Source organism: Enhydra lutris, unplaced genomic scaffold (genome assembly GCF_002288905.1).
Source record: "Enhydra lutris kenyoni isolate GAN:26980312 unplaced genomic scaffold, ASM228890v2 scaffoldscaffold1, whole genome shotgun sequence".
NCBI classification, from domain to species: domain Eukaryota; kingdom Metazoa; phylum Chordata; class Mammalia; order Carnivora; family Mustelidae; genus Enhydra; species Enhydra lutris.
The window spans coordinates 29,653,448-29,679,319 of NW_019154085.1; the positions used below are offsets into that span (position 1 = coordinate 29,653,448).

At 49.0% G+C, this 25,872-nt stretch overlaps 1 protein-coding gene and 1 pseudogene across 2 annotated transcripts in view; one reads left to right on the plus strand and one right to left on the minus strand.

Annotated features, from left to right (window-relative positions):
* LOC111139122 lies at nt 1-12,070 on the minus strand (annotated as a pseudogene).
* Nucleotides 11,820-25,872, plus strand: part of LOC111143818 (serine/threonine kinase 11 interacting protein) — a 16,670-nt gene continuing 2,617 nt past the window's right edge. Inside the window, exons 1-20 of one of the 2 annotated variants that reach the window (XM_022497746.1) lie at nt 11,820-11,874; nt 12,044-12,129; nt 14,583-14,788; nt 14,977-15,051; nt 15,333-15,428; nt 15,807-15,914; nt 16,037-16,108; nt 17,189-17,315; nt 17,542-17,645; nt 17,775-17,870; nt 18,120-18,161; nt 18,344-18,490; nt 18,686-18,770; nt 19,558-19,881; nt 20,060-20,253; nt 21,447-21,563; nt 21,665-21,839; nt 24,322-24,552; nt 24,647-24,750; nt 25,755-25,852. In XM_022497746.1, the coding sequence (XP_022353454.1) occupies nt 12,069-12,129; nt 14,583-14,788; nt 14,977-15,051; nt 15,333-15,428; nt 15,807-15,914; nt 16,037-16,108; nt 17,189-17,315; nt 17,542-17,645; nt 17,775-17,870; nt 18,120-18,161; nt 18,344-18,490; nt 18,686-18,770; nt 19,558-19,881; nt 20,060-20,253; nt 21,447-21,563; nt 21,665-21,839; nt 24,322-24,552; nt 24,647-24,750; nt 25,755-25,852 (2,462 nt within the window). In that variant the 5' untranslated portion in view covers nt 11,820-11,874; nt 12,044-12,068. Of the gene's footprint in view, nt 11,875-12,043; nt 12,130-14,582; nt 15,429-15,806; nt 15,915-16,036; nt 16,109-17,188; nt 17,316-17,541; nt 17,646-17,774; nt 17,871-18,119; nt 18,162-18,343; nt 18,491-18,685; nt 18,771-19,557; nt 19,882-20,059; nt 20,254-21,446; nt 21,564-21,664; nt 21,840-24,321; nt 24,553-24,646; nt 24,751-25,754; nt 25,853-25,872 lie in introns of those variants that run through there. The other variant, XM_022497737.1, reaches the window with a different exon arrangement.

The following is a 25,872-nucleotide window of genomic DNA, read 5'->3' on the forward strand; positions in this document are numbered from 1 at the left end:
TTAAAAGATTTCTAATATAAGTTGCTGGATTTCAGGCATACATGCAGAGTCACCCTTCTCTTAACAGATTCCAGAAATTCAGCATTTGTTGGGTCATTGTATGGTTTCGACTCCTCATCATCTAAACGCAAGCTGTTGCTGAAACTGTTGTAAGCAAAATCTGAACATCCTGTGGCTGATTTTCTCCATAGATGTATTGAGACTGCCTACGAAAGGAATGCCCCACTCTGTCCCCTCTACATGCAAATGACTTTAATTTGTCATCACTCAAAGCTCTTGTGGCTTCATTCAGAGGGACAGTCCCATGTTCCCTTGCCTCTTTGAAAAGGTCACTCACAATTTTTCCAGTTGAAGGTTGAATTACATGTGATCCTCTGCACTCGTGTTCGCTTGCGTAGACTCTTACAGTCAGTGATGTGGTGGTCAGCACCTCAACCAAGGGAATATATCTCTAAGAGCAGGAAACCTTCGCGGTGGTGTGCGTGCGCTTTTAAAGACTGTAACTGTAGGCCTGTCGCATTTGGAAGATTTGCCTTTTATTTCATTTTTAACTAGTTCTGCCAAGGCCAATTTATTTCTTGATACATCATCACTTTGGTTGTTTTCAGGTTTCTTGTTTTTAGTCTTCACTTTTTTTTTTTTTTTTAAGTAGACTCCATGCCCAGTGTGGAGCCCAGTGTGGGGCTCGAACTCACAACACTGAGATCAAGACTTGAGCTGAGATCAAGAGTCTGACGCTTGACCAACTAAGCCACCCAGGTGCCCCAGGTCTTTACACTCTATAAATTCTATAAATTCTGGGGCTCCTGGCTGGCTCAGTCAGTAGAACATGCGACTCTTGATTTCAGGGTCTTGTTTTCAAGCTCCACTTTGGGTGTGAAGCCTACTTAAGAAAAAAAAATTCTGCAAATCTTGCGTGTTGGCGGAGGGGCTTGGCCCTGTAGACTTCCTCTCTTACCCTCCAGCCCTCTCTAGCCAACTCCTCCAATCTTATCGTTTATTTCTTTTTTTAACTCCCTTCCTCCTGTGTGGGTCTGCCTGCCTATTTTTTCCTACTTTTTAGTTTGAATGAATTTGCTAAGATCTTTGCTTACCATTGCTGTTAGCTTCCTCACTTCTTCCTCTTAGATTCATTTTTCTCTTAGTGCATATCTACCCTCCTTTATATTTACTTCACAGTGAGTCTATAAATGTTAAACTTCTGGAGTCCACTCCCAACTGAAAAAGTCTTTTTCTTTTCTTTTTTCTTTTCTTTTCTCTTCTTCTTTTTTTTTTTTTTAAAGATTTTATTTATTTATTTGACAGACAGAGATCACAAGTAGGCAGAGAGGCAGGCAGAGAGAGAGAGAAGAGGAAGCAGGCTCCCTGTGGAGCAGACAACCCGATGCGGGGCTCGATCCCAGGACCCTGGGATCATGACCCGAGCCGAAGGCAGAGGCTTTAACCCATTGAGCCACCCAGGTGCCCCAAGTCTTTTTATTTTCATGCTTGAATCATGTTTGGGCTGTGTACGTAATTCTAGATTCAAAGAGATTTTTCCTCTTGGGGCATCTGGTGAGTTTAGTTGGTAGAGCATGCAACTCTTGATCTTGGGGTTGTGAGTTCGAGCCCCACATTGGGCATAGAGCCTCCTTAAAAAAATATTAAAAAATAAAAAATAAAGGCCACTTTTCATTTAAAAAAAAAAAGAGAGAGATTTTTTCCTCTGAACTTTAAAAATTCTCTCCCTTTTTTTTCTTGCCTCTGCTTTTCAATGAGAGACTTCCTGTCGATACAATGGTCATAAATTTGTAGTTCATCTCCCCCCACCCCCACTGGAAATTCCCAGGGTTTCCTTCATTCCTGGCATCTACCACTGTGTCACAATAGATCTGCATGTTGGTTTTATAAAAGGATCCTGATTGGCATTTGATGGGTTCATGGTTTTTTCTTCCTGGGACATTTCCCTCTTTTATTTATTTGAGTAAAACTTCCTCTCACAATTACAGACCCATATCCCTGATGAACACAGATGCAAAAACTCTCATCAAGATGCTAGCCAGTAGGATCCAACAGTACTTGAAGAAGATTATTTACCACGACCAGGTGGGATTTATTCCTGGGCTGCAAGAGTGGTTCAACATCTACAACTCAATCAATGTGATACACTACATTAATAAAGAACAGACAAGAACTGTATGATTTTCTCAATAGAAGCAGAAAAAGCAGTTGACATAGTACAGCATCCTTTCTTGATTACAACTCTCCACAGTGTAGAGATAGAGGGAACATACCTCAATATCATAAAAGGCCATATATAAAAAGCTCACAGCAAATATCATTCTCAATGGGGAAAAACTGAGAGCTTCTCCCCTAAGTTCAGGAACAGGACAGGGATGTCCACTATCACCACTGCTGCTCAACATAGCATTAGAAGTCCTAGCCTCAGAAATCAGACAACGAAAAGAAATAAAAGGCATCCAAATCAGCAAAGAAAAAGTCGAACTCTCACTCTTTGAAGATGACACGATACTCTATGTGGAAAACCCAAGAGACTCCACCCCAGCATTGCTAAAACTCATAAGAATTCAGAAAAATAGCAGGATATAGAATCAGTTGCATTTCTGTACACTAACAATGAGACAGAAAAAAGAGCAATTAAGGAATCGATCCTATTTCCAATTGCACCCAAAACTGTAAGGTACCTGGGAATAAACCTAACCAAACATGTAAAGGATCTGTACTCTGAAAACTACAGAACACTTATGAAAGAAATTGGAGAAGACACAAAGAAATGGAAAAACATTCCATGCTCCTGGATTGGAAGAACAAACATTGTTAAAATGTCTATGCTGCCCAGAGCAATCTATACATTCAATGCAATCCCTAGCAACATACCATCGACATTTTTACAGAGCTGGAACAAATAATCCTAAAATTTGTATGGAACAATAAAGACCCCAAATAGGCAAAAGAAGGTTGAAAAAGAAATCCAAAGCTGGTGGCATCACAATTCCGGACTTCAAGCTCTATTACAAAGCTGTGATCATCAAGACAGTATGGTACTGGCACAAAAACAGACACATAGATCAGTGTAACAGAACAGAGAAGCCAGAAATGAATCCTCAAATCTATGGTCAATTTATCTTTGACAAAGCAGGAAGGAATATCCAATGGGAAAAAAACAGTCTCTTCAACAAACGGTGTTGAGATGATTGGACCGCCACATGCAGAAGAATGAAACTGGACCATTTTCTTACACCACACACAAAAATAGACTTAAAATGGATGGAAGACCTAAATGTGAGACAGGAATCCATCAAAATCCTAGAGGAGAGCATAGGCAGCAACCTCTGTGATCTTGGCCGCAGCAACTTCTTGTTAGACATGTCTCCAAAGGCAAGGGACACGAAGGCAAAAATGAACTATTAGGACTTCATCAGGATAAAAAGCTTTGCACAACAAAGGAAACAGTCGACAAAACCAAAAGGCAACCAACAGAATGGGAGAAAATATTTGCAAATCTCTTATCAGATAAATGGCTAGTATCCAAAAATCTGTAAAGAATTTGTCAAACTCAACACCCAAAGAACAAATAATCTAATAAAGAAATGGGCAGAAGACATTTCTCCAAAGAAGACGTACAAATGGTCAACAGATGCATGAAAAAAATACTCAATGTCACTTGGCATCAGGGAAATACAAATCAAAACCACATGAGATACCACCTCACACCAGTCAGAATGGCTAAAATTAACAAGTCAGGAAACAACAAATGTTAGAGAGGATTGGAAGAAAGGGGAATCCTCTTACATTGTTGGTAGGAATGCAAGTTGGTGCAGCTACTCTGGAAAACAGTATGGAGGTTCCTCAAAAAGTTGGAAACAGAGCTACCCTACGACCCAACAATTGCACTACTGGGTATTTACCCCAAAGATACAAATGTAGTGATCTGAAGGGGCACCTGTACCCCAATGTTTATAGCATCAATGTCCACAATAGCCAAACTGTGGAAAGAGCCCAGATGTCCATCGACAGATGAATGGATAAAGAAGATGTTGTGTGTATATACAATGGAATACTACTCAGCCATCAAAAATGAAATCTTGCCATTTGCAATGACGTGGGTGGAACTAGAGGGTTTGTGCTAAGCAAAGTAAGTCAGTCAGAGAAAGACAATTATCATATGATTTCACTCATATGTGGAATTTGAGAAATAGAGGATCGTAGGGGAAGGGAGGGAAAAATAAAACAAGAATACATCAGAGAGGGAGAGAAACAGTAAGAGACTCTCAAGTATAGGAAACAAACTGAGAGCGGCTCCCGGGTGGCACAGTCATTTAAGCATCTGCCTTCAGCTCATTTTGTGATCCCAGGGTCCTGGAATGAGCCCCAAGTTGGACTCTGCTGAGCTGGAGTTTGCTTCTCCCTCTCCCTCTGCCTGCCACTCCCCCTTCTTGCGCACTCTGTCAAACAAATAAATAAAATCTAAACAAAAAAAAAACAAGGGAAACAAACTAAGGGTTGATGGAGAGGAGTGGAATGAGGGATTGGGGTAATTGGGTGATGGGCATTAAGGAGGGCATGTGATGTAATGAGTACCGGGTGTTATATAAAACTGAGGAATCACTGAACTCTACCTCTGAAACTAGTACTACACTATACTTGAGTTAATTGATTTAAAAAAAATTAAATTAAAAAAAATAAAAACTTCCTCTCATATTGTATTTTCTACTTCAGAGCTCTTAAAAAAAAAGATTTTATTTATGTATTTGAGAGGAAGAGAGAGTGAGGGGAAGGAGCAGAGGGAGAGGGAGAAGCAGAGTCCCCACTGAGCATGGAGGCCAACATGGGGCTCGCAACATGGGGCTAGATCCCAGGACCCTAGGATCATGACCTGAGCTAAAGGCAGACACTTAACCAACTAAGCCACCCAGCCACCCATCTACTTCAGAGCCCCTTTTTTCTTTTTAAGATTTTATTTATTTATTTGACAGAGAGAGATCACAAGTAGGCAGAGAGGAAGGCGGAGAGAGAGAAGGGGAAGCAGGCTCTCTGCTGAGCAGAGAGCCCGATAAGGGGCTCAATTCCAGGACCCTGAGATCATGACCTGAGCCTTCAGGCAGAGGCTTAACCCATTGAGCCACCCAGGTGCCCCTACTTCAGAACTCTTATTAGCTGATATTCAAAGTTTTAAATTGGTTGTCCATATATATTAGATTTTCCTTTCAATAAATATTTTCCTTATTTTGTCTTGTACTTTGTGATACAAAAACATATTGCCCATTTTGGTTGCTCTGTTGAGGGGTTTTTGTTGTCTCATAATCATGCTCACGTTTTCCTATTTTCAACACGAAATACATAATGAACAATCATGTTTGTATTTTGTCCTGTGCTGTGTGATACAAAAACATATTGCTCGGGGCGCCTGGGTGGCTCAGTGGGTTAAAGCCTCTGCCTTCAGCTCAGGTCATGATCCCAGGGTCCTGGGATAGAGCCCCACAAGGGGCTCTCTGCTCAGCCGAGAGCCTGCTTACCCCGCTCTCCCTGCCTGCCTCTCTGCCTACTTGTGATCTCTGTCTGTCAAATAAATAAATAAAATCTTTAAAAAAAAAACCATATTGCTCATTTTGGTTGTTCCATTGGAGGGTTTTTGTTATTTCATAATCACGCTCAATTTTTCATATTTTGAATACGAAATGAGTACATGAATAATCATGTTCGCATTTTGCCTTGTACTGTGTGATATAAAAACAGTGTCCATTTGGGTTGTTCTATTGAGGGGTTTTTGTTATTTTGTAAGCATGTTCAGTTTTTCAGTTTTTTTTTTTTAATGCATGTGTTATCCTTTGCCTCCAAGAATGTTTATAATTATTCTGAAGTCTTGTTCTTGCTCTATGAGCTATTTCACTGGGCAAAAGTTCTTCTCAACGCTGGATTTGATAGCTCTTTCAAGATGTTGATTTTCTTCTTATGTTTGGTAATTGCTCCTTAGAAGCTCAGCTTTTATCTGAGATTTCCGAACGTTTGTGCTCTCCATGTCTATGCTCCTTAACAAAAGGGGGATGGGACCGCGTCCTGGTGCGATGGTGCTATGTTGTCAATAGCTGGCAGGGGGCATATCACGATGGGGGGTATTTTGGCTGCTCCTCTTCTGCAAACGGTGCTTCCCTTTCCTCCTCGGTGTTATCAGCCATCAAGACCACTGCTGTCCTTCCTTTCACCGAATGATCTCCTAAACACTGCTCTCACCCGGAGGCAGGTAATCTTGCTGGAGTTTCTCAGCCCCAGGAGACTAGAAGGGGGAGTGTGTGGCGTGGTTAACATGCTTGGTGGTGCCTGTCGTGACATCCTGAGTCATCAGTGCCTTGTTGGTAACTTCTGAGCCCCAAAGCCCCCAGGATCCACCCTCTTTGAGCCTGGAGTGATTTCGGTGCTGTTTTCAACTCCTGTGGTGGTCAGTCTGTAGCTCTGCACATTTTGGGCTGTGGTTTTCTTCTCTGACCAGTTTCTACCTGCCAACTAGCTCTCGGAATTCTCATGGTTTATGCTCCACCAAGGGCTCTCCTTGTTGTCCAGGGTGATTATGAATTTATATTACTTTTTTTAAAAGATTTTATTTTTAAGTAATCTCCACACCCAATGTAGGGCTCGAATTTACCACCTTGAGATCAAGAGTCCTATGCTCTACTGACTGAGCCAGCCAGGTGCTCCTATATTACTTATTTTTCTATCTTTTGTATGTTTTCATTTCTAACCAGCTGGGATGGGAAGGAAAGGCTGCAGCTTGTATTCCGTCTGTAATCTGGGACTGGAACCATCTCCCATAGGCCTCTCTCCACCATAACACCAATGTCGATGGTAGGCAGAATAATGGCCTCGTCCCTTCCTCCAGGAGGTCAGTGTCCTAATCCTTGGAAGCTGTGTGAATGTTATGCTAGATACCAAGGGAGAATTAAGAATCCAGATGCGGTTACAGTTGCCGAACAGCTCGACCTTACAATATGGAGATTGTCCTGGATTATCTGGGTGGGCCCAACATAATCACAAGGGTCTTTAAATGTGGAAGAGGGAGGAAGAAGAGTTAGTGTCAGAGGGACTGATGTGATGAAAAACCCAACTGGCCACCGCTAGGGGTGAAGATAGAAGGGGGCCAAGGAAGTGGGCAGCCCCTTTAAGCTGGAAAAGACAAGAAACAGATTTCTGGCCTAGAATCTCCAAAAATGAATGCAGTCCTGCCCACACCTTTATTCTAGCCCAGTGAGATCCATTTTGGACTGCTGACCTTGAGAACTGTAAGATAACAAATGTGGGCTGTTTTAAGCAACTAAGTTGGGTGTAATTTGTTACAACAACAATAGGAAGTGAACACAATGTTGAAATGTGATTGTTGGTGTCTGTCCTTCCACCTCACTGCCAGCTTCTGGAGAACAAGAGTCATACTGTTGTCTCCTTTATTTACTGGGAATCCAGCACAGGATCTGGGACACAGTCAGGGCTTAGTCAATATTTGTGGAACAAATGAGAGAAGGAAAGGCTGCTCTCACTCTTTGACGTTCCACCCAGGCTCTGAGATTGCAAAGCAGTCACTGCCTTTCCCCTTCCCCAGGTCCTGGACACCCGAAGCCCTTTGATCTCACTTTTCTTGGTTTTCCTTGTCCCCCACTGCAGGTCTTAGGCTAATGCACTTGCAGCTGCCTCCCCTGCTGGGGACCGTGGCCCTCCCTTCTCCAACCCTGTGTGCAGCAAGAATTGGGATGGAGGACACGTGTCACATATGTACCCAATTTTGCCCACAGGGCTTCTGGGGGGTTATGCCTGAAACGAATGTTTTCTTCCTCTCTGGGATCCTGCCTGCTTTCTTCTTTTCTCTCAGCTGCCTCCCTTCCTCTTTCCCCAGCCAGCTTCTGCACTTTGCCAAGCGGCTTGAATGAGGGACATAGCTTTTGGTTCATCTCTTCCTTTAACCGCAAGGTTCCCATCTTCCTTGCAACACTTCTGAAACCTTCTCATATGATCCCAGCGGCTTCCAGGAGAGACAATGAAAAGACTTAAAGGCACTCTCAGGCTACCCTGGGTTTACTACAATGCCGCTCAGGGACTCCCTCAGTTCATTTTCTGCAGAACTGCAAAATTCCCCAGGCTGGGCTTTCTGAGCTGTTGCTGGGTCACTGCGATACTGTTATTTTGTTGCTGCCTTCTCAGGCAGCCATTCTCAGGCCCTGGCTTCTCTCATCCTGAGCTGAGTTTGGCTTCCGCCTTCTGGCTTTCCCTTCGTGTGCCTTGTGTTCAGTCTCTCCTGGAACCAGGCTCCGATGGGCTCGCTTGGTCACGGTCTAATGCAGCGTTCTCATGCCAGACCTCCTGTAATGCTGCTGATTTGTTCCATATGTTTGATTCTGGTAACCGGGCCAATTCCTGGGCAGTCTTTTGCGGCTAGGTCTGGTAGCAGAGCCAAGAGAATCAGTGTGTGGAAACTTACATAGTGAGATTGCTGCCTTTGACCACTGGGTCCTGGTGCTGTCTGTACCAGGCATGGGGATGCCGCTCAAGGGCAGACTCCTTAACACAACTCTGTTTTTGCAGGTGATAGTCACACCTCTTCGTTCTTTTCCACTTGCCCCATCCCCCCACCCCCCCACTCCATGAAGATACCTAGTTAATGAAACAAGTAGATCATCCAATTTCACTCTCCCTACAACTCAATTTCAGGTGTGAACTTTTCATTTTGGAGGAATCCTTAGGTCTCCATCATCGGATCCGCTGCAGGAGGCTGGGGCACCACAGAAGTGAGGTCCAGATCTAAGATGATGGCTCCTGTCCTAACAATGAGTTGTTATTTCTGTTCCCCTGTGGACAACGCTCTAGGGGTCTGCATGCTCTGAAGTCATCAGAAACAAGCGGGACAGGACTCTGAGGTCTGTATTCTCTTGGTGGCTGACTTTGTCTCTTTTTTTGAAGATTTTTTGTTTATTTATTTGGCAGAGAGAAAGAGAGCACAAGCAGGGGGAGCAGCAGGCAGAGGGAGAGGGAGAAGCAGAAAGGGAGAAGGAGAGAAAGAGCACCAGTAGGGGAGGAGGGAGCAGAAGGAGAGAGACAATTTCAAGCAGACTCCCTCCAAGCCTAGCGCGGAGCCCGAGGAGGGGCTGGATCTCAACCCCGAGATCACAACCTGAGGTGAAATCAAGAGTCGGACACTCAACCGACTGAGCCACCCGGGCGCCTCTAACTCTGTCATCCTCGTATGAGGACTCTTTCTTCCCTTCCAGAGCTGCACCCTTGCCGCCTAAGCTGGTAACCAGCTTGCCTTTCCTTAACGCCTTTGATCACAAGCATTTTGTAGAGGCTACCCCAGGGAAATTAAAGGTGTCATGGGGGCTACCAGTGGCAGCTGCTTTCAATTCGCTGCTCTCCTCACACAATTAACTTTGGGAGGTTTTAGTTGTATGCCTGGAAAGTGCAGCTGAGTATTTCCGATTTTAGGACAGCTCATTGTCCTCAAACGACTGAACAACTCATTATTTTTATCATTAAGTCAATTTATCACGTATAGCAAAAAAAAACACCAAAAACGTATAATCATGCTTATTTCGGTATTGTGCTCTACTGATCTAACCATTTTTGACTACCTCTTTGTCAGTTTCATGCTGCCGCGCGGTTACTGCTGCTTTCTTTACAGGACATTTTGCTACTGCTAGGGCGAGGACCCTATTAGTGCCTCCTACTCTTTTTTTACCCTCAAAATGTTTTGGCTGTGCTCATGTGAGTCTTCCAGAGGAATTTCAGAATCAACTTGTTAAGTTCCAAAATCTCCACATCGGGATTTTGATGGAAATTGCATTAAATTGACATCATTAGAATATCAAATCTTCTCATCAGGAACATGTTGACTTTTCATTTATTTAGGTCATTGTTTATGTCTTTAAAGTTCTCTGGTTTTCTTCATATATTTCTCCAAATGTTCCAGGTATATACTCTTTTTTTTTTTTTTTCTGTTTCAGCCAATGGGATTTTTTGTTGTTGTTGTTTTTTGTTTTTCCATTTCAGACTTTAATTTTTTTAAACAAGGTTTTGGCTTAGTCAAGGTTCCTATGGTAGCAATTTACAGAGATATACTCTAAGGCAAAAAAAAAGGGGGGGGGGTGGTAGGAATTCTTTGGAAGCTGGCCAAGGCCTCCTCTGCAGCCTGAGGGCAGAAGGGGGAGTGGGCCTCAGGAGGGGGCCTGGAAACAAGAACTGCTTAGTTTCTCTGTGTTGCTTTTCAGTAGATATTTTCCTCTCCCTCTGTAGTTTATAGCTTTCTTTGCTGCTCTCTTTGTCCCGCTTCACATTTCTGGGAAGCAAGACGATATAGAGCAAATCTGGCTACAGGGTCTATCCATGTGAATGGAGCATTTCTCAGCATCTGCAGGCTGGATCGACTCCTGACACGGATTTCAAAGCTCTGTAATGTCAGGAATTTGAAAACAATCTGTCTCTTCTTGCCTGAGGGTTAGAGTTGGCAGAAATTGTATGGGAGAACCCTCCCTTCCTAGTTCCAGATGACTGATAAACAGGGACTGACAATCATCACTGCTCTGGGATTAATAATTCAACAAAAATATATTGAGCCCCTACTGCTTTGCTGGTCACCATGTGCTTCCGCTTACTTCATTTTGGCTCAGATCACATAGTATCCCATAAACACTGAACTGTGTGGTTTAGGGACATAAATTGCCATTTCAAATATTTTGGCTGTAGAAAATAAGATCCTTCCAATTTTGCAATTTGAGATAAAGATAACTGTATTGCCACTCTAAACTGGCACATGATTCATTTTGATTTCTCTCTGTAGAAAAGGCACTTATTAAAAAACAAAAACGAAAACTCTCCTTGAAAATCAAATTCTGCTAAAAGACTTTTTTTTTTTTTGCCTGGTAGAGGGCTTTATTTCACTGGAGGAGTGGGAGGGAGAACCTGGACACACGGCAGCAGGCAGGATGGGGGTGGGGGTTGACCCTTGGGACAGGGATGGGTTGGGAAAGGGCTACCACCAGGCCTGCTGGGAAGGAGAAACGACCTTTTTCTTTACCTAATCTAGTTCAGTAGTTGACATCCTTTTTTTTGACTGGGAGCCAGGTGAAAGGTACAATGGGAACTTGGGAGCCAGGAAACTGGCAGTCTTGACGAAACTGGTTACTAATTGAACGACCTTCGCAGGTAACCTAGCCTCTGTGAAACTGCTTTCTCATTTTCAAACCGGCATTAACAATTCTTAGATTCAGGGGTTATGGAAGGAAACACAAAAAGCAAAGGCCTGGATACACGTGACATATTACCAATCACAGTGTGAGTCTGACACTAGCGAAGGAAAAAAGAACAATGAGTTTGGAGGGACATTAGGTAACAGTGTCAGGGTAACTCCAGAGGTGTATCTTGGCAAGCCCCAGCTCTTCCAGCAGACACCAAAAAACTTCACATGGCGAACACGTTCTCCTTCGTTCGCTTTGGCCGAGTCCTTTCCTCACAGAGAAAACTCCATTTCCCCAAACTGTGCTTCCACGCCCAGTCTGCAAACAAGAAGTCAAGTTTCCCTCCCAGGCCTGGAGGGGCCCTGGAGAACCGAGCAGGAGACCCACGCTGAGCCAGGCCCACAAATGGGGCGGGGGTGATGGGGGTAGGGATGGCGGGCTGGAGTCCGGGCCCCACCGGGCCCGACTGCCGAGGGACCGCCCCGTCCGCTCCAATCGGTCCCCGCTTCCGTCGGACACGTAAGCACGACTGAGTGCGTGGCTTTCGGCATCTCCGGCGTGCTTTCCGGTTGTCCCGCCTACCCCACTTCCTTCCGGGGCGGGACTTCCTGGTCATTATTGATAGATGCCGGACTGCAGAGCTGGTGGGAGGAGCACACAGAAGGTCAGTGTAGGTGGCCAGGCCTTACGCTTCTCGAAAGGGTACCCGAGAGGACGCTCTTCCTCGCCTTGTTTCTTACTTCTTTCTCCCCGCGAGTCCTCGGTTTGCGCGGACGTCCTGGGCTTTTGGTACCACAACCCACCTGAGGCTCTTCCGCTTCCTCTTTTCCCAGGCTCCGCCCCCAGCGTCTCGTGGCCATGACGACCGCCCAGCGGGACTCCCTCGTGTGGAGGCTCGCGGGGCTGCTGCGTGATTCCGGTGAGTGGATACACGGTTAATCTGGGGCTGCGGCAAGGTGGGGGTGCGCCCTGCCTTCCAGAGACACTCCTCCCCTTAGAAGTCATAGAGTTACAGCTGTTTAAAGTTACGAGGGTTTTGGCGTCAATTCTTTTTTTTTTTTTTTTTTTTTTTTTTTTTTAACTCCTCTGAAGTTTATTCTTTGGTGCCCTTGCTTACAGGGTCCTTTGTTTTTGTCATTTCAAACCTTAGCCATCCTTCGAGACCCAACTCCAGTACCACTTCCTCAACGCGTTCTCTGATGCTCTAAGAGGAAAGTGATCTTTACTTGGCTGTAAATCTCTGGAGACCTGGGACTGGCATAATCATTGCTCTAGTGGCAAAGCCCTTAGTAGAGTTAAAAGCACGAGATTTGGAGTCAGATGCACTTGGATTGGAATCCCAACTCTTTCAAACGCGGCAAAGTTGTTTGAGTTTTCTGAGCTTCACTTGGAATATGGCTTAACGATTGTACTTAACTCAAACTGTTGTTGTGGGGATTAATCTTAACCCGTGTGAAGGGCTTGGGACAATGTTTGCATACTATGTAAGGGCTGAAAACTGGTAGCTATTGTTACTACAGTTTCTTCTTTCAGTTCCTGGGCTCGGTGGAGCCACGCTGGTTGTTCAATGTGTGGTTGACATTCGTTGTGGTAGAGCAAGCCTTGATTTGAGATCAGACAGAAGTAACAACTTACTGCCATTTATATAAGCTCACTTAGTGTTCTTCTCCAAGCCCCAGTTTCCATCTCTTTAAGGGGTGGTCAGTAGTGCCTCTCTTTAGGAGATTCCGATGAAGTTTAAATGAGGTTAAAAAGTTGTCTGCCACATACCACCTGATTAATGTGAGCCACTTGCCTGCTGTCTGTACTCGCATTGGTGGTGCCTGTGAAATCTCTCTTTAGAGCAGTTTTACCCTCTGACTTGTTTTATTAACTGAGTACATGTTTTATCTCTTCTATACTAGGAGGCTCTTTGAGGGTGAGAAGAGTCTTTGAACCCTGTCTGCATCTAGCCTTAGTGTCTAATACCTGAACATCTTTCATGTAAGGTTGCAGGATTTATCAGTTTGTTCAGCACAAATCTGACCGGGTGTTCCAGGGTTAGGGATGATGGTGTTTGTGTGTGTGTGTGTTTGTGTGTGACTATAAGAAGTAGCAAGAGATTTTAATGGTGCTGGCATAGTTTTGTATCTTGATTGTGATGTTGGTTATAGGAATCCACGCCAATGCTAGACAAGTAGCAGAGAACTACAGGTACAGACTGTTTCAGTTTCCTGACTTTGATATTGTGTCATATTTACATAAAATGTAAACATTGGGGGAAACTGGGTGGAGAATGTAGGGTACCTCTCTGTAATATTTTTGTAACACGTTTTAACTCTATCCTTGTTTAAAAAAAAAAAAAGTTAAAAAAATATTTCTCCGTGTCTACCTCATAGCTATACTTCTTAGGTGCAGTGATTGGTACCAAGGTGATCAAAAGATGTCCTCAAAGATGACAGTCTTATTAGAGAGAGCAGTTTTAACATGGGGATGGTGAATAATGCTTCAGTGCTATAACAAGTGGTTCTTTTCTCTACGACATGCATTTTGGGATGGTTAGAAAATTTCTGTAAGTGTGCATATTACTTTTGCAATCAGAGAAGTAAAGATGAAACATGTGGGACACTTGGCTGGTTCAGTGGTGAAACACGCAAGTCTTGATCTTGGGGTTGTGGGTTCGAGTCCCACGTTGGGTGCAGAATTTACTAAAAAAAAAAAAAAAAAGGTGAAACGCCCAACCAGCTTTTATGTAAAAGTGAGTGATTATAGTATAAAAGGACAGCTGTGTCACACGCTGAGAAGCCTGTCTAGAGGAGGAAGGTTTCAACCTGGGCAGAGTGGAAGGGAATGTGTCAGAAAATGAGGAATCTGTAAACCAAGCTGACTGTATTCCCAGCACCTTGAATAGACCAGACTCTCTTGAGCAGATGGTGAAAGAAAATTTGAAAAAGTTGGTTGGCTGTAGCAAACACAAACTCCTATCATCAGACTGAAGAGTTAGGATTTTTGTGAAGCTGGAGGGGAGCTGTGGAAGACTGATGAGCAGGGAGGAGAGAGAATGACTCCAGCAGTAGGAGCTCTACAATATGGATTGGAGTGGGTGTATCCCAGGGTCACAGAGTCTCAGAATAAAGGGAAAGACCCCTTTGTTGGGGTGCCTGGGTGGCTCAGTGGGTTAAAGCCTCTGCCTTCGGCTCAGGTCATGGTCCCAGGGTCCTGGGATCGAGCCCCGCATTGGGCTCTCTGCTCGGCGGGGTTCTGCTTCCTCCTGTCTCTCTGCCTGCCTCTCTGCCTACTTGTGATCTCTCTCTGTCAAATAAATAAATAAAATCTTAAAAAAAAAAAATCCCTTTGTCATGTTCTCCTTATTGTCTGCGCCTTTCCCTGCAGGCGACATGGTCCTGTCCGGCTGTTCCACCCTGAGCTTGTTGACTACCACCCTGCAACAGCTGAACCATGTATTCGAGCTGCATCTGGGGCCATGGGGCCCTGGCCAGACAGGCTTTGTGGCTCTGCCCTCTCACCCTGCCGACTCCCCTGTCATCCTCCAGCTTCAGTTCCTCTTTGATGTGCTGCAGAAAACGCTTTCCCTTAAGGTCCTGCGGTGGGAACAGTGTAGGGTGTGGGAAGAGCCCAGGAGCTGGGGGTGGGGAGGGGCAGGGGCACGAGAAGTCTGCAGGGCCCAGATCAGGAAGGCGTGAGAGCTGTGTGTGGCTGTGTGAGGGTAGAGAGGCCAAGGAAAGGGAGGTGTGTGGCCTCGGTGACATGAGGTTTTTTCTTTTAGCTGGTCCACATCCCTGGTTCTTCCCTCCCTGGGCCCATCAAGATTTTTCCCTTCAAGTCCCTTCGGCAGCTGGAGGTATGGAGTATTGGGGGATGCCGGCATGCAAAGCCCTGTTTGAGACAACGTTTTGGGAATGGGAAGAAGGGTCCCCCTTTGGTGGGTGGGCCAGGCCTGAGTGTGTCCACTGCTCTGCAGTAACACCGCATCTTCTCTTTCATTTAACGCTGCCTTCAACCATGGTTGGCTTTGTCATCTTTTCCCTCCCCGTAAAAGGAGGAAGTGAGGTGAAACCTCTGTCTTTTGTGAAATTCTGTCTGTCTCCCTCCCTCTCTCCTCTCTTTCTCCCTCTCCCTCAGCTCCGAGGTGTCCCTCTTCATTGCCTCCGTGGCCTCTGTGGCATCTACTCCCAGCTAGAGACCCTGATTTGCAGCAGGAGCATCCAGGCCCTGGAGGTAAGGAGAATGAGGGCTGGGCCCAGATTCCCATTCTTAGGGACATAGAGGACCACACTCTGCCGTTCCCTCTTCTCTGCAGCCTTCCCTGCTTCCTGCGTCCCTTTGGACAGTGTTCTTGCCCCCTCTTTGGCGCTGCCGGAGTGGTGTGTACCTGTCTGTATATTTATGGTCACACTTACCATCTTATATTCAGTATTCTCGAGTCCATCTCCCAGTTTGCCCCACAACAGACTCCTGGGGGCAGGGCCCTGGGCTTGCTTTCCGTCTGTCTCTGCAGGCCAAGTTTTGTATGTAAAGAATGAATGAATGGCTGGAGGACAATGGCTTGGAATGGGGAGGAGGGGATAGTGGAGGTAATGGAGCACCCTATCTCAGGAGCTCCTCTCCGCCTGCGGTGGTGACCTGTGCTCTGCCCTGCCCTGGCTGGCTCTGCTGTCTGCCAACTTCAGCTACAATGCACTGACTTCCTTAGACAGCTCCCTGGTGAGTGCCTCAGAGGGAAGGGGGTTTGGGGAAAGACAGAGGAGGCCCTTAGCGGGGAGGGCCAGCTGGCTAATTGGAGGTATCTGATTGTCTGCTGCCCACCCTCCCCCCACCCGCCCCAGCGTCTCTTGTCAGCTCTGCGCTTCCTGAATCTGAGCCACAATCAAGTCCACGACTGCGAGGGCTTCCTGATGGTGAGTGTGAGCAGGCTGCTTGGGGCTGGCCCCACCTGGGGCTCTGATCATTCCACTCTGAACCTCTCTCCTGGACCTGGTTTTGCTCCCACCTTACTCCTGTCCCTCACCCTCTCCCAGGTGGGGCTACATCCTGGAAGCCATACTCCTTGGGGACTCAGGCAGGAGCATAAGAGAAGCCAACATTCAAATCTCAACTCCTAATCCTTGTGTGACTTGGGGCAAACTAAACTAGGGCCGTCTTCACTTGTCAAGCAGGAATCCTAGCTAGGAGTAGCTGCTCTTATAGTATTAGAGTGGTCATGGAGATTGTGTCACATTACTTAGCCCGGCGTCTAGCTCAGGGAAGGTAGCTTGGGGATGATGGTGAGGAACCTTCTCCCAGATCTCTCTCTCAGAGACAAGGCTGGACAACAGTTACTGTGGTGAGAACAGATTTTAGTCACACGCTAGTGCAGTAGTAATAAGGCATCATGGTATGTAATCAGTAGTAAAGCCATTTTAATTTGTAATAAACTAGGATGAATGAATCTCAGATTTGATTTGTGCAGAGATTGCTGGATGTTTTAAAGGCAGAGTGAGGGAGTGGGTGTGAGAAGGCAGGGGCTTAAGCAGGTTCTCTCCTTCACAGAACTACTCCGTTTCCTATGGAGTCAAGGAAGTGGAAATTTATAAAAAGCAGGAAGGGGGTGTTGGTCCATATGAAATCCATCTGGGTTTGCTAACTGGCGCTTTCCAGAGTTAGCCTCCTACCTTCCCACAGAGGCTGGGAGACAGGGGCTCTGTCTTCAGCTGTTGGCTGGAACAAACTAAATTCTCCTGGCAGCCTGGGTTATTCTAGGAGGGAAGGTAAGGGGCTGGAGTTGTCCTCCCAAGGATATGACCCTGAGCTATTAGGAACTATTCTAGGATTTGTTTAACTCTGTTGACTTTGGGGGGCTGGAAGATGGGATGAACTCATTTGTGCAGAGAGTATGTAGTCTTTTTAGGCCAAAGTTGAGGCCTACTTGAAAAGAAGGCTTAGAGAAGCCCGGCTCGAGTCTGGTCAAGGAGAAAATCTTTGTCACCACCCCCTCTCAGGACTTGTCGGAGCTCTACCACCTGGACATCTCCTATAACCACCTGCATTTGGTGCCAAGAATGGGACCCTCGGGTGCTGCTCTGGGGACCCTGATACTGCGAGGCAATGAGCTCCGGAGCCTGCAGGGTGAGTGGGTAGTTTGGGGAAGGAGGCGGGGGGCCAGGGAGTAGGAGAGGGTGGGGCGAGTGTGAAGGGATAGAGGGGCAGTGTGAGACTCAGCCTGGGACCCTCATGCCTCCAGAGCCTCAGGTGGGCCTGCGGGTAGGTCAGAGGTGCCCCGGCTGGTCTTTCTGCTCCACCCTCCGTCATCACCGCCCCCCTCCCATGCCCTTACTGCTCACCTCCACCCTAGGCCTGGAGCAGCTGAGGAGCTTGCGGCACCTGGATGTGGCGTACAACCTGCTGGAAGGCCACAGGGAGCTGATGCCTCTGTGGCTGCTGGCTGAGCTCCGCAAGGTGAGTCCCGATCGCTTCCAGGACCTTCCGGGACCCGGGAGCCAGCTTGGGACCTCTCCCTGCCTCCCAGGCTGATTTGGTGAGTGCCCTTCCTCATGGCCCATCTCAGTCTCCTCTTCTGCCCTTCAGCTCTACCTGGAGGGGAACCCTCTGTGGTTCCACCCCGCGCATCGAGCGGCCACTGCCCAGTACTTGTCACCCCGTGCCAGGGACGCTGCGGCCGGCGTGAGCTGTCTTCTCCTGTCCGCTCTGCCTTCCTTGTCCTGCCTGTCCTTCCTTGTCCTGCCTGTCCTGCCCCCTGCCCCCTCCTCCACCCCCCCAACCCCAGCCCTGGGGGAGGGGCCATAGCCCGGGACCCCATGCTTGTTCGGCGGCTCCCTCCCGCTGGTGCCTGTGGGGCAGAGAGGGGCCCCCTGGGTGGGCGGGCAGGTACTCAGCCACCGACTCGGCCCCTTCCCTTTTATCTTTGCCCAGTTCCTTCTTGATGGGAAAGTCTTGTCACTGACCGACTTGCAGGTTAGTGTGCTGGGAGCACTGGGAGTAGGCCATCCAGGACTGATTTGGGAGGACATGACGGGGTGTGAGGGTGGGGGTCTCTCTGGGCAGCTACAGAGTAGGGCCCCTCCCTCAGCTAGCCCGGTGGGCAGAGGTGCAGCTCTGGCTCCAGCCCTGCTCTCCTTCCTGTTGTCACTTGCCAGACCTCTACCTCCTCGGGGCTTGGCTCCTCTGCCCCACCTGTGCCCTGGTCAGCAGGGAGTACTGTTGAAACCTCAGGTGGCCCTGACTTGAGTGACAGCATCTCCTCAGGGGGTGTGGTAGCCCAGCATCTGCCCCGGAAGGTTAAGGTAAAGAGTGTCCTGGACCCCCTTGTGCCTGGGCTCAGGTCCGTTTTTGGGGGCTCTGGGTTGTGGATGGGCTGGGAATAGAAAGGCCTCATCCTTGCTTGTGGGTGGGGCTTTCTGAGTAAAGTTGGGTATGTGGCCATAGACAGTGGGGCGGGTGGCCCAGTTCTGGAGCATCCGTCCTGCGTCCGCCTTCAGAGCCGAGTCCGTGTGAGGCGAGCAAGCATCTCGGAACCCAGTGATACCGACCCAGAGCCCCGGACTCTGGACCCCTCCCCGGCTGGTAAGTCAGTGGCGGCCCCAGCTGCCCTTGCCCTAATCACGTCTTTTTTTTTTTTTTTTTTTTTAGATTTTATGTATTTGACAGAGAGAGATACAGCAAAAGAGGGAACACAAGCAGGGGGAGTGGGAGAGGGAGAAGCAGGCTTCCTGGTGAGCGGGGAGCTTAATGTGGGGGGCTCGATCCTAGGACCCCAGGATCATGTTCTGAGTGGAAGGCAGACACTTAAGGACTGAGCCACCCAGGCGCCCTGCCCTAGTCTTGTCTTAAGGCTCCCGCCCCAGTCTGTTGGTAGGAGGGATTCTGTTGGAGCTGGAGCAGAGCATTGCAGAGGGTCTCTTAGGCTTTCCTCCTCCTTTCTAGTTTAAGGAAGAAAGAGACCCCGGGCAGTATTTTCCAAAGTGTTTTTCCAAGAATTTGAATTGTATGGGATGTTGAAAGGTCACTTGCTGAAAAGATTGCATGGGAAAGGCTGGGCTGACCAGAGTTAGTAGGTGTCCTCCCTGCAGGATATCTCAGGACCTCCAGCACACTCCCGTGTGTCTCAAGGCTTCCCAGCAGCATATGCTGCGTGCTTCTGACTTGCTCATGAGCACAGGGCTCCAGAGGACACGCTTTGGGACGTGCTGCTGAAGGGAAGCCTTGAGCCTCCCTCTGATCCCCAGCACCCATCACATCACATGCCCTCTGACTTCACCCCAAGGAGCAGTTGCAGAAGAGGCTGGGGTCGTTGGGGGGTCGTGGTGAGGGTGCAGGCTTGCTAAGCGGTGCACCCCCCCCACTGGCCCAGGGCGGTTTGTGCAGCAGCATCGGGAACTCGAACTCATGAATAGCTTCCGGGAACGGTTTGGCTGTGACTGGCTGCAGTATAGGAATCACCTGGAGACCTCCAGTACCCCCGTTCTGGCTACCCCCAGCACCCCTGCCCTCAGCACACTGCCCCTGAGCCCAGGGTCTGTGCCTGGCCCTCCGGCCCCAGAGAAGGAGTCACCGCAGGGAATGGCAGAGGTCGGGCTCCTGCCGGAGCCCCAGGAGGAAGAGGAGGTGGAGGAGCAGGGAAAAGAGGAAGAAGGAGAGGAGGAAGAGGAGGAGCAGGAGGAGGGCGAAGTGGAAGGTGAGCAGTGAGCGCTCATTCAGCACCCCTGCAGGTGCTGGTGGGTGTGTCTGGGAGAGCTGGGCAAACTCGGACTTGGGGCGGCTGATCCCTTCTGGATGGAGGGCCACCCCACAGGAGGGCGGAGTCAGGGATACCTCTCCCTTCTTACAGGGTTGTTCTCCTGGTCTCTCCTCAGCCGAACTGTGTCGCCCCATGTTGGTGTGTCCCCTGGAGGGGCCCCAGGGCGTGCGCGGTAGGGAGTGCTTTCTCCGGGTCACTTCCAGCCACCTGTTTGAGGTGGAGCTCCAAGCCGCTCGGACCCTGGCTCGGCTTGAGCTCCAGAGCCTAGAGGCAGCCGAGGTGGAGCCCGAGAGTGAGGCAGCACTCGAGGTGAGTGCCAGCGCTGGGGGTCCTGGAAGCGGGGCTGGAGTTGTCGCTGTCGCTGGAGCCCCCTTGACAGATGGCTGTTGGGTGCCGGGCACTGGGTTGTGAGTTTCCCACAGTCTCTGGCTGGCACCTGGAGCAGAGCAGGGGAGCTGCGGGGGGCGAAGGCGAGGTCCCAGACAGTTTGGAAGGCTGGGCTGAGGAGCGGGGCTGCTGAGCTAGTGTGGGTGTGAGCAAGAGTGTTTCCGTGACATCCAGAGCTGCGGTTTCCAGATCTCTTCATCTCCTCCCTCCTTTTTTTAAAACTCTTTTATTTCTGCTCTTCTTTTTTTTTTTTTTTTTAGTTTTTATTGTGTTATGTTAGTCACCATGCAGTACCTCGTTAGTTTTTGACGCAGTGTTCCAGGGTTCATTGTTTATGCACCACACCCAGGGCTCCATGTAATCGGTGGCCTCCTTCATACCTGCCACCAGGCTCACCCAGTGCCCCCGCCCCCAAAACCCTCGGTTTGTTTCTCGGAGTCCACAGTCTCTCTTGGTTCATCTCCCCCTCTGATTTCCCCCAATTCACTTTTCCTTTCCTTCTTCCAGTGTCCTCCATGTTATTCCTTATGCTCCACAAGTAAGCGAAACCATATGATAATTGACTCTCTCTGCTTGACTTATTTCACTCAGCATAATCTTTTCCAGTCCCGTCCATGTTGATATAAAAGTTGGGTATTCATCCTTTCTGAGGGCTGCGTAATACTCCATTGTATATATGGACCATATCTTCTTTATCCATTCATCTGTTGAATGGCATCTCAGCTCTTTCCACAGTTTGGCCATTGTCAACATTTCTGCTGTGAACGCTGGGGTGCATATGGCCCTTCTTTTCACTACATCTGTATTTTTGGGGTAAATACCCAGTAGTGCAATTGCTGGGTCATAGGGTAACTCTATTTTTAATTTTTTGAGGAATCTCCACACTGTTTTCCAAAGTGGCTGCACCAACTTGCATTCCCACCGACAGTGTAAGAGTTTTCCTTTCTCCACATCCTCTCCAACATTTGTTTTTTCCTGCCTTGTTAATTTTTGCCATTCTAACTGGTGTAAGGTGGTATCTCAACGTGGTTTTGATTTCAATTTCCCTGATGGCTAGTGATGAACATTTTTTCCCTTCCTCCTTTTTTCTACCCGGTTCCCCACTTTGTGCACAGGGCTCAGATCCGCTCCCCAGGGCCCCTGTCCTTGTTCTGCGTTTCTCCTACATTTGCCGTGACCGGCAGCTGCGCCGCTATGTGGTGCTAGAGCCCGATGCCCATGCAGCTCTCCAGGTAACGGGGCCTGGAGTGAGGCTCAGGAGACTGGGGGTGGCCTGAAAGGCAGAGGGCTAGGGTCCACTGCTCACAGCTGCTTCTGGCCCGCCCTGTTTCAGGAGCTGCTTGCTGTGCTGACCCCAGCAGCCACCGCGGCTCAGCGTGAGCTTGGGGAAGTGAGAGACCTGCTGGGGGGCAGACTCCAGTGTCTACGCTGTGGCCATGAGTTCAAGCCAGAGGAGCCCAGGTTGTTAGACAGTGAGGAAGGCTGGAGGCCTCTGTTCCAAAAGACAGGTACACGTCTTGCCCTTGACCTTCCTGCCCATGGGACTCCCACCATTTCAGAGATGTTGGCTTTGAGGGAGGGAATATAAAGTGGGAACCCAGGGAAGGAAGAAGTGGGGACCAACTCTTCTGTCTGGAAGGAAAATAAAACTGTCTGGTACATTTACAAAAAAAAAAAAATGACAAGGAGCAAAAGAAGAAATTAGATCCTCTTTTTATTCTCTTTAGAAGTCAGGAAATACAATCTCTGTAATTCTTGAAACATACTCATTATTTTTTCATAACTTGCGGGCTTTTTCTGCTTTTTTGGTTAATACTTGGAAACTCCATAAAAGCTGCTTAACCCTCACTGCAGTACTGGGTGTAGTGCTGTCCTCTGAGCATGTTTGGCTGTTGAGTAAGGTGCTTTGTGAGTTGGCTGAGGTTGTCCTGCCTTGACTGACCTTGTGAGCTACTTGAGATCAAGTGGTGCCTCATGGGATCTCTTCACACCCTGTTCTGTATTTTTTCCACTGCAGATCAGTCAGAATTTTTTTTACAGATTTTAAAAAATCTTAAAATTTTTTTTTCTTTAAGGACTTTAAAAGGAAAAGAGATATCCTTGATAGCATTTTTATTGAAATGCATGATTTTTTAAAAAATATGTATCTATCAATCAATCGATCCATAGATAGATACCGAGAGGGGGAGAGAGAGCATAAGCAGGGGGAGCGGCAGGCAGAGGGAGAGGGAGAAGCAGGCTCTCTGCCAAGCAGGGAGCCCGATGCGGGACCCAATCCCAGGACCCTGGGATCATGACCTGAGCCGAAGGCAGATGTTTAACCGACTGAGCCACCCAGGTGCCCCGAAATGCATGACTTTTATTAGCCACTTTGTCTTCCTCGCAGCAGCTGGAACAGGAGTTTAAAATTTATTAAGAAAATGGACCCTTCACTGTCCCCCACCCCGAACCTCCCCAGAGGTCCAGAAACACAATGTGTGCAGTGGAAACAGCCCCATCCTCTTTGAGACCTTTTTGTACTACGCAGGGTTGTATGGCCCCTGGGGTCCCTTCAGTGGGTCATTATTATTGGACATTGCTGTATGCTATGTTCTCCTTTTATTTGAGCCTTGGTTACCTTATCTGGAGCAAGAAGAGCATGAACTCACCCTCTGTGCTGTTAGATTTAAATGTCACAGGAAGACACCAGGCACAGTGTCTGGCACAAACCAGAGGTTCTGTGTAAATGGCAGCTGCTGCTGCTCCAGCCTCAGCCGCAAGGTCTTGGACAGGGCGTGTCAGGATTCTTGTTGTTTTATCTTAAGAGAGAAAGAGAACACAAGCAGGGGGAGCGGCAGGCAGAGGGAGAAGCTACGACCCTGCTGACTCAGTCCCAGGACGGTGGAATCGTGACCTGAGCTGCAGGCAGATGGTTAGCTGCTCAGGAACCCAATTTTTTTTTTTTTTTTTTTTTTAAGAGTTTACTTATTTGAGAGAGTGCAGCGGGCTCATGAGTGGGGAAAGGAGCAGAGGGAGAGGGACAGTTAGACTCCCTGCTGAGCGTGGAGCCCGGCAAGGGCCTCATCCCAGGACCCTGGGTTCATGACCTGAGCTGAAGGCAGAGGCGTAAACACTGAGCCTCCTACGCACCTCAAGGGAGTTTTGATTCCGCTGTCAAAGGGTCCAGCATATGCCCATGACAGCTGCTCAGAGAATGTTTCCTCTCTCACTGCCGATCTCTGACCTGGATTCTTTTTTTTTTTCTTCCTTAATTTTATTTATTTATTTGACAGACAGAGATCACAAGCAGGCAGAGAGGCAGGCCGAGAGAGAAGAGGAAGCAGGCTCCCCGTTGAGCAGAGAGCCTGATGCGGGGCTCGATCCCAGGACCCTGGGATCATGACCTGAGCCAACGGCAGAGGCTTAACCCACTGAGCCATCTAGGCGCCCCCCTGACCTGGATTCTTTACCTGATCCCATCACCCATCCTGACGACCCTATAGGACAGGCACTGTCTGCGCTCCCTATTATAGAGGAGGAACCAGGCTCAGCTTAGGTGACTTGGGATTGCTCAGATGACAGCCGTTAGGTGACGGAGCCTGGAATTGGACCCATACCTGGCACCCTGCCTTCCTGATCTGTTGATTTGGGGCTTTTAGATGAGGCTGGTGGAGCTTCAGAGCACATGATAGCCTGAGGCTGTGGAAGGGGGCCAGAGCAGGGTCTGGCTGAGTTTGGTCCTCTCTGGGAAAGCCTAAAATAAGAAGGTGGGGTATAGTTTGAGGTGACTATGGGCCCTGGGTCTGGGTTTGCTCCTCCCTTACTGGGATGGAGAGCGATTGGTGAACTGGCCTGCCCAGGAAGTGGAGGGGGCGTGTTGGGAATGGTGGGGAGCCTAGGAAACTGGGGATGTCGGCCAATGTGAATCCAAGAGGGGGTGGGAAGCATGACAGAGTGGGGGATTGTGGTGCTGTGTGTGGGGCTTCACAGGGACTGTGCTCATCCTTCCAGAATCTCCTGCTGTGTGTCCAAACTGTGGTAGTGATCATGTGGTTCTCCTGGCTCGGTCCCTGGGAACCACTGACAGGGAGCACAGACAGGACGAACGATCGCCAGCTACCTTGCAGATGGCCAGCCCTGTCTGTGACCCTCCTGACCACAGTGACCACAGCAGCAGGGTTGACGGGACCCCGTCGCAGGCGCCGGTCTCCCGAGAGCGCCACAGTTGGAGCCTCAGTCCCCGTGAGTAGTGGGGAAACAGGACCAAGGTGGTTTAGGGAGGTGGGAGAGCACGGCGGTAGCCTGGGCAGGCTGATGGCCCCCTGCTCGCCCCCAGCCCCTGAGCGCCGTGGCCTCCGCTCTGTGGACCACCGACTCCGGCTCTTCCTGGATGTTGAGGTGTTCGCCGATGCCCAGGAGGAGTTCCAGTGCTGCCTCAAGGTCTGTGCCAACCCAGCGCTGCCCTGTGCTTCTCACTGGCCAGAGTGCCTGCTGTGTCCCCCGCAGCCGATGGTGTCTGCACAGGGGCTCTGAAAGCCCCGGGTCAGGCGCCCAGTTTCAGCTCCCGCGGTCACTCGCAGTGTGGCTGTGGACACGGTCCTGGACAGTGACCTGTCGTTGGCACTCTGTTTCGGGGATGGCGATGCCTACCTCATAGAGTGTGCTAGCATCCGTGAGTGCCGGGGTCTGGAAGCTGCCCAGCCCGCCACCTGACTCACGTGGGGCCTTCTGTCGCTACTACAAGTACACGGTGTTATCAGTCCCTTTGCGAGCACCTGGCATTGGCAAGACACTACGGTTTAGAGTAAAGTAGTCTTGCCATCTGTCTTATATTTTGGTGTGAGAAACCCGATGATCATAAGCTAGGAAAGTGCTAGAATCAGGCTGAGGCATTGGATTCAGCTGGAGTGATGGGGCCTCCGCTTCTCGGGGAGCCAATCTAAGATCTAATCCAGGTCTTGAAGGATGAGTTCTCAGGGGATGGGGGGTGATGTGGGGAAAGGAAGCAGCACCTGTGTCAGGGTCCTAAAGGAGGGGCAGCTAGTGGGGAAAAATTGTTGCCTTTGGGGCGGCAGGGGATGGGGTCGGGAGGGGGCAGGGACCCTGAGGGGCAGGCAGGGGTCTGTTCCCCGGTAGCCTCAAGTGTCTGCCAGGGAGCTTGGACTTGATCCCAAGGGCCGCAGGAGCCCCGGAGGCAGGGGAGCTGCCGTTGGTTTTGTTCTACTGGAGTCCTGCCAGGAGTCTGGCTGAGTGTGGAGGGCAGGTCAGAGGGGGTGCAATGCCAGGCAGGGAAACCCCTTGAGCCCGCCTGCAGGCCAGGGCACGGGGTGGGGGGGAGGCTAGATGTGTGAGTAGTGGGGAGCGTTGGCCATAGTGACTCTGTGCTAAGCCTGGCAGCTGCCTCCCCTATCCGTTCTTTCTCATTGCCTTCCTCTTCCCCTTAGGTGCCACTGGTGTTGGCAGGCCATGCTGGGGAGTCTGTGTGTCTTGTGGTGGTGTCTGACCTCAGGCTTTATGTGTTGAAGGTGACTGGGGAGATATGGTGAGCAAGTGGGGCCGCCA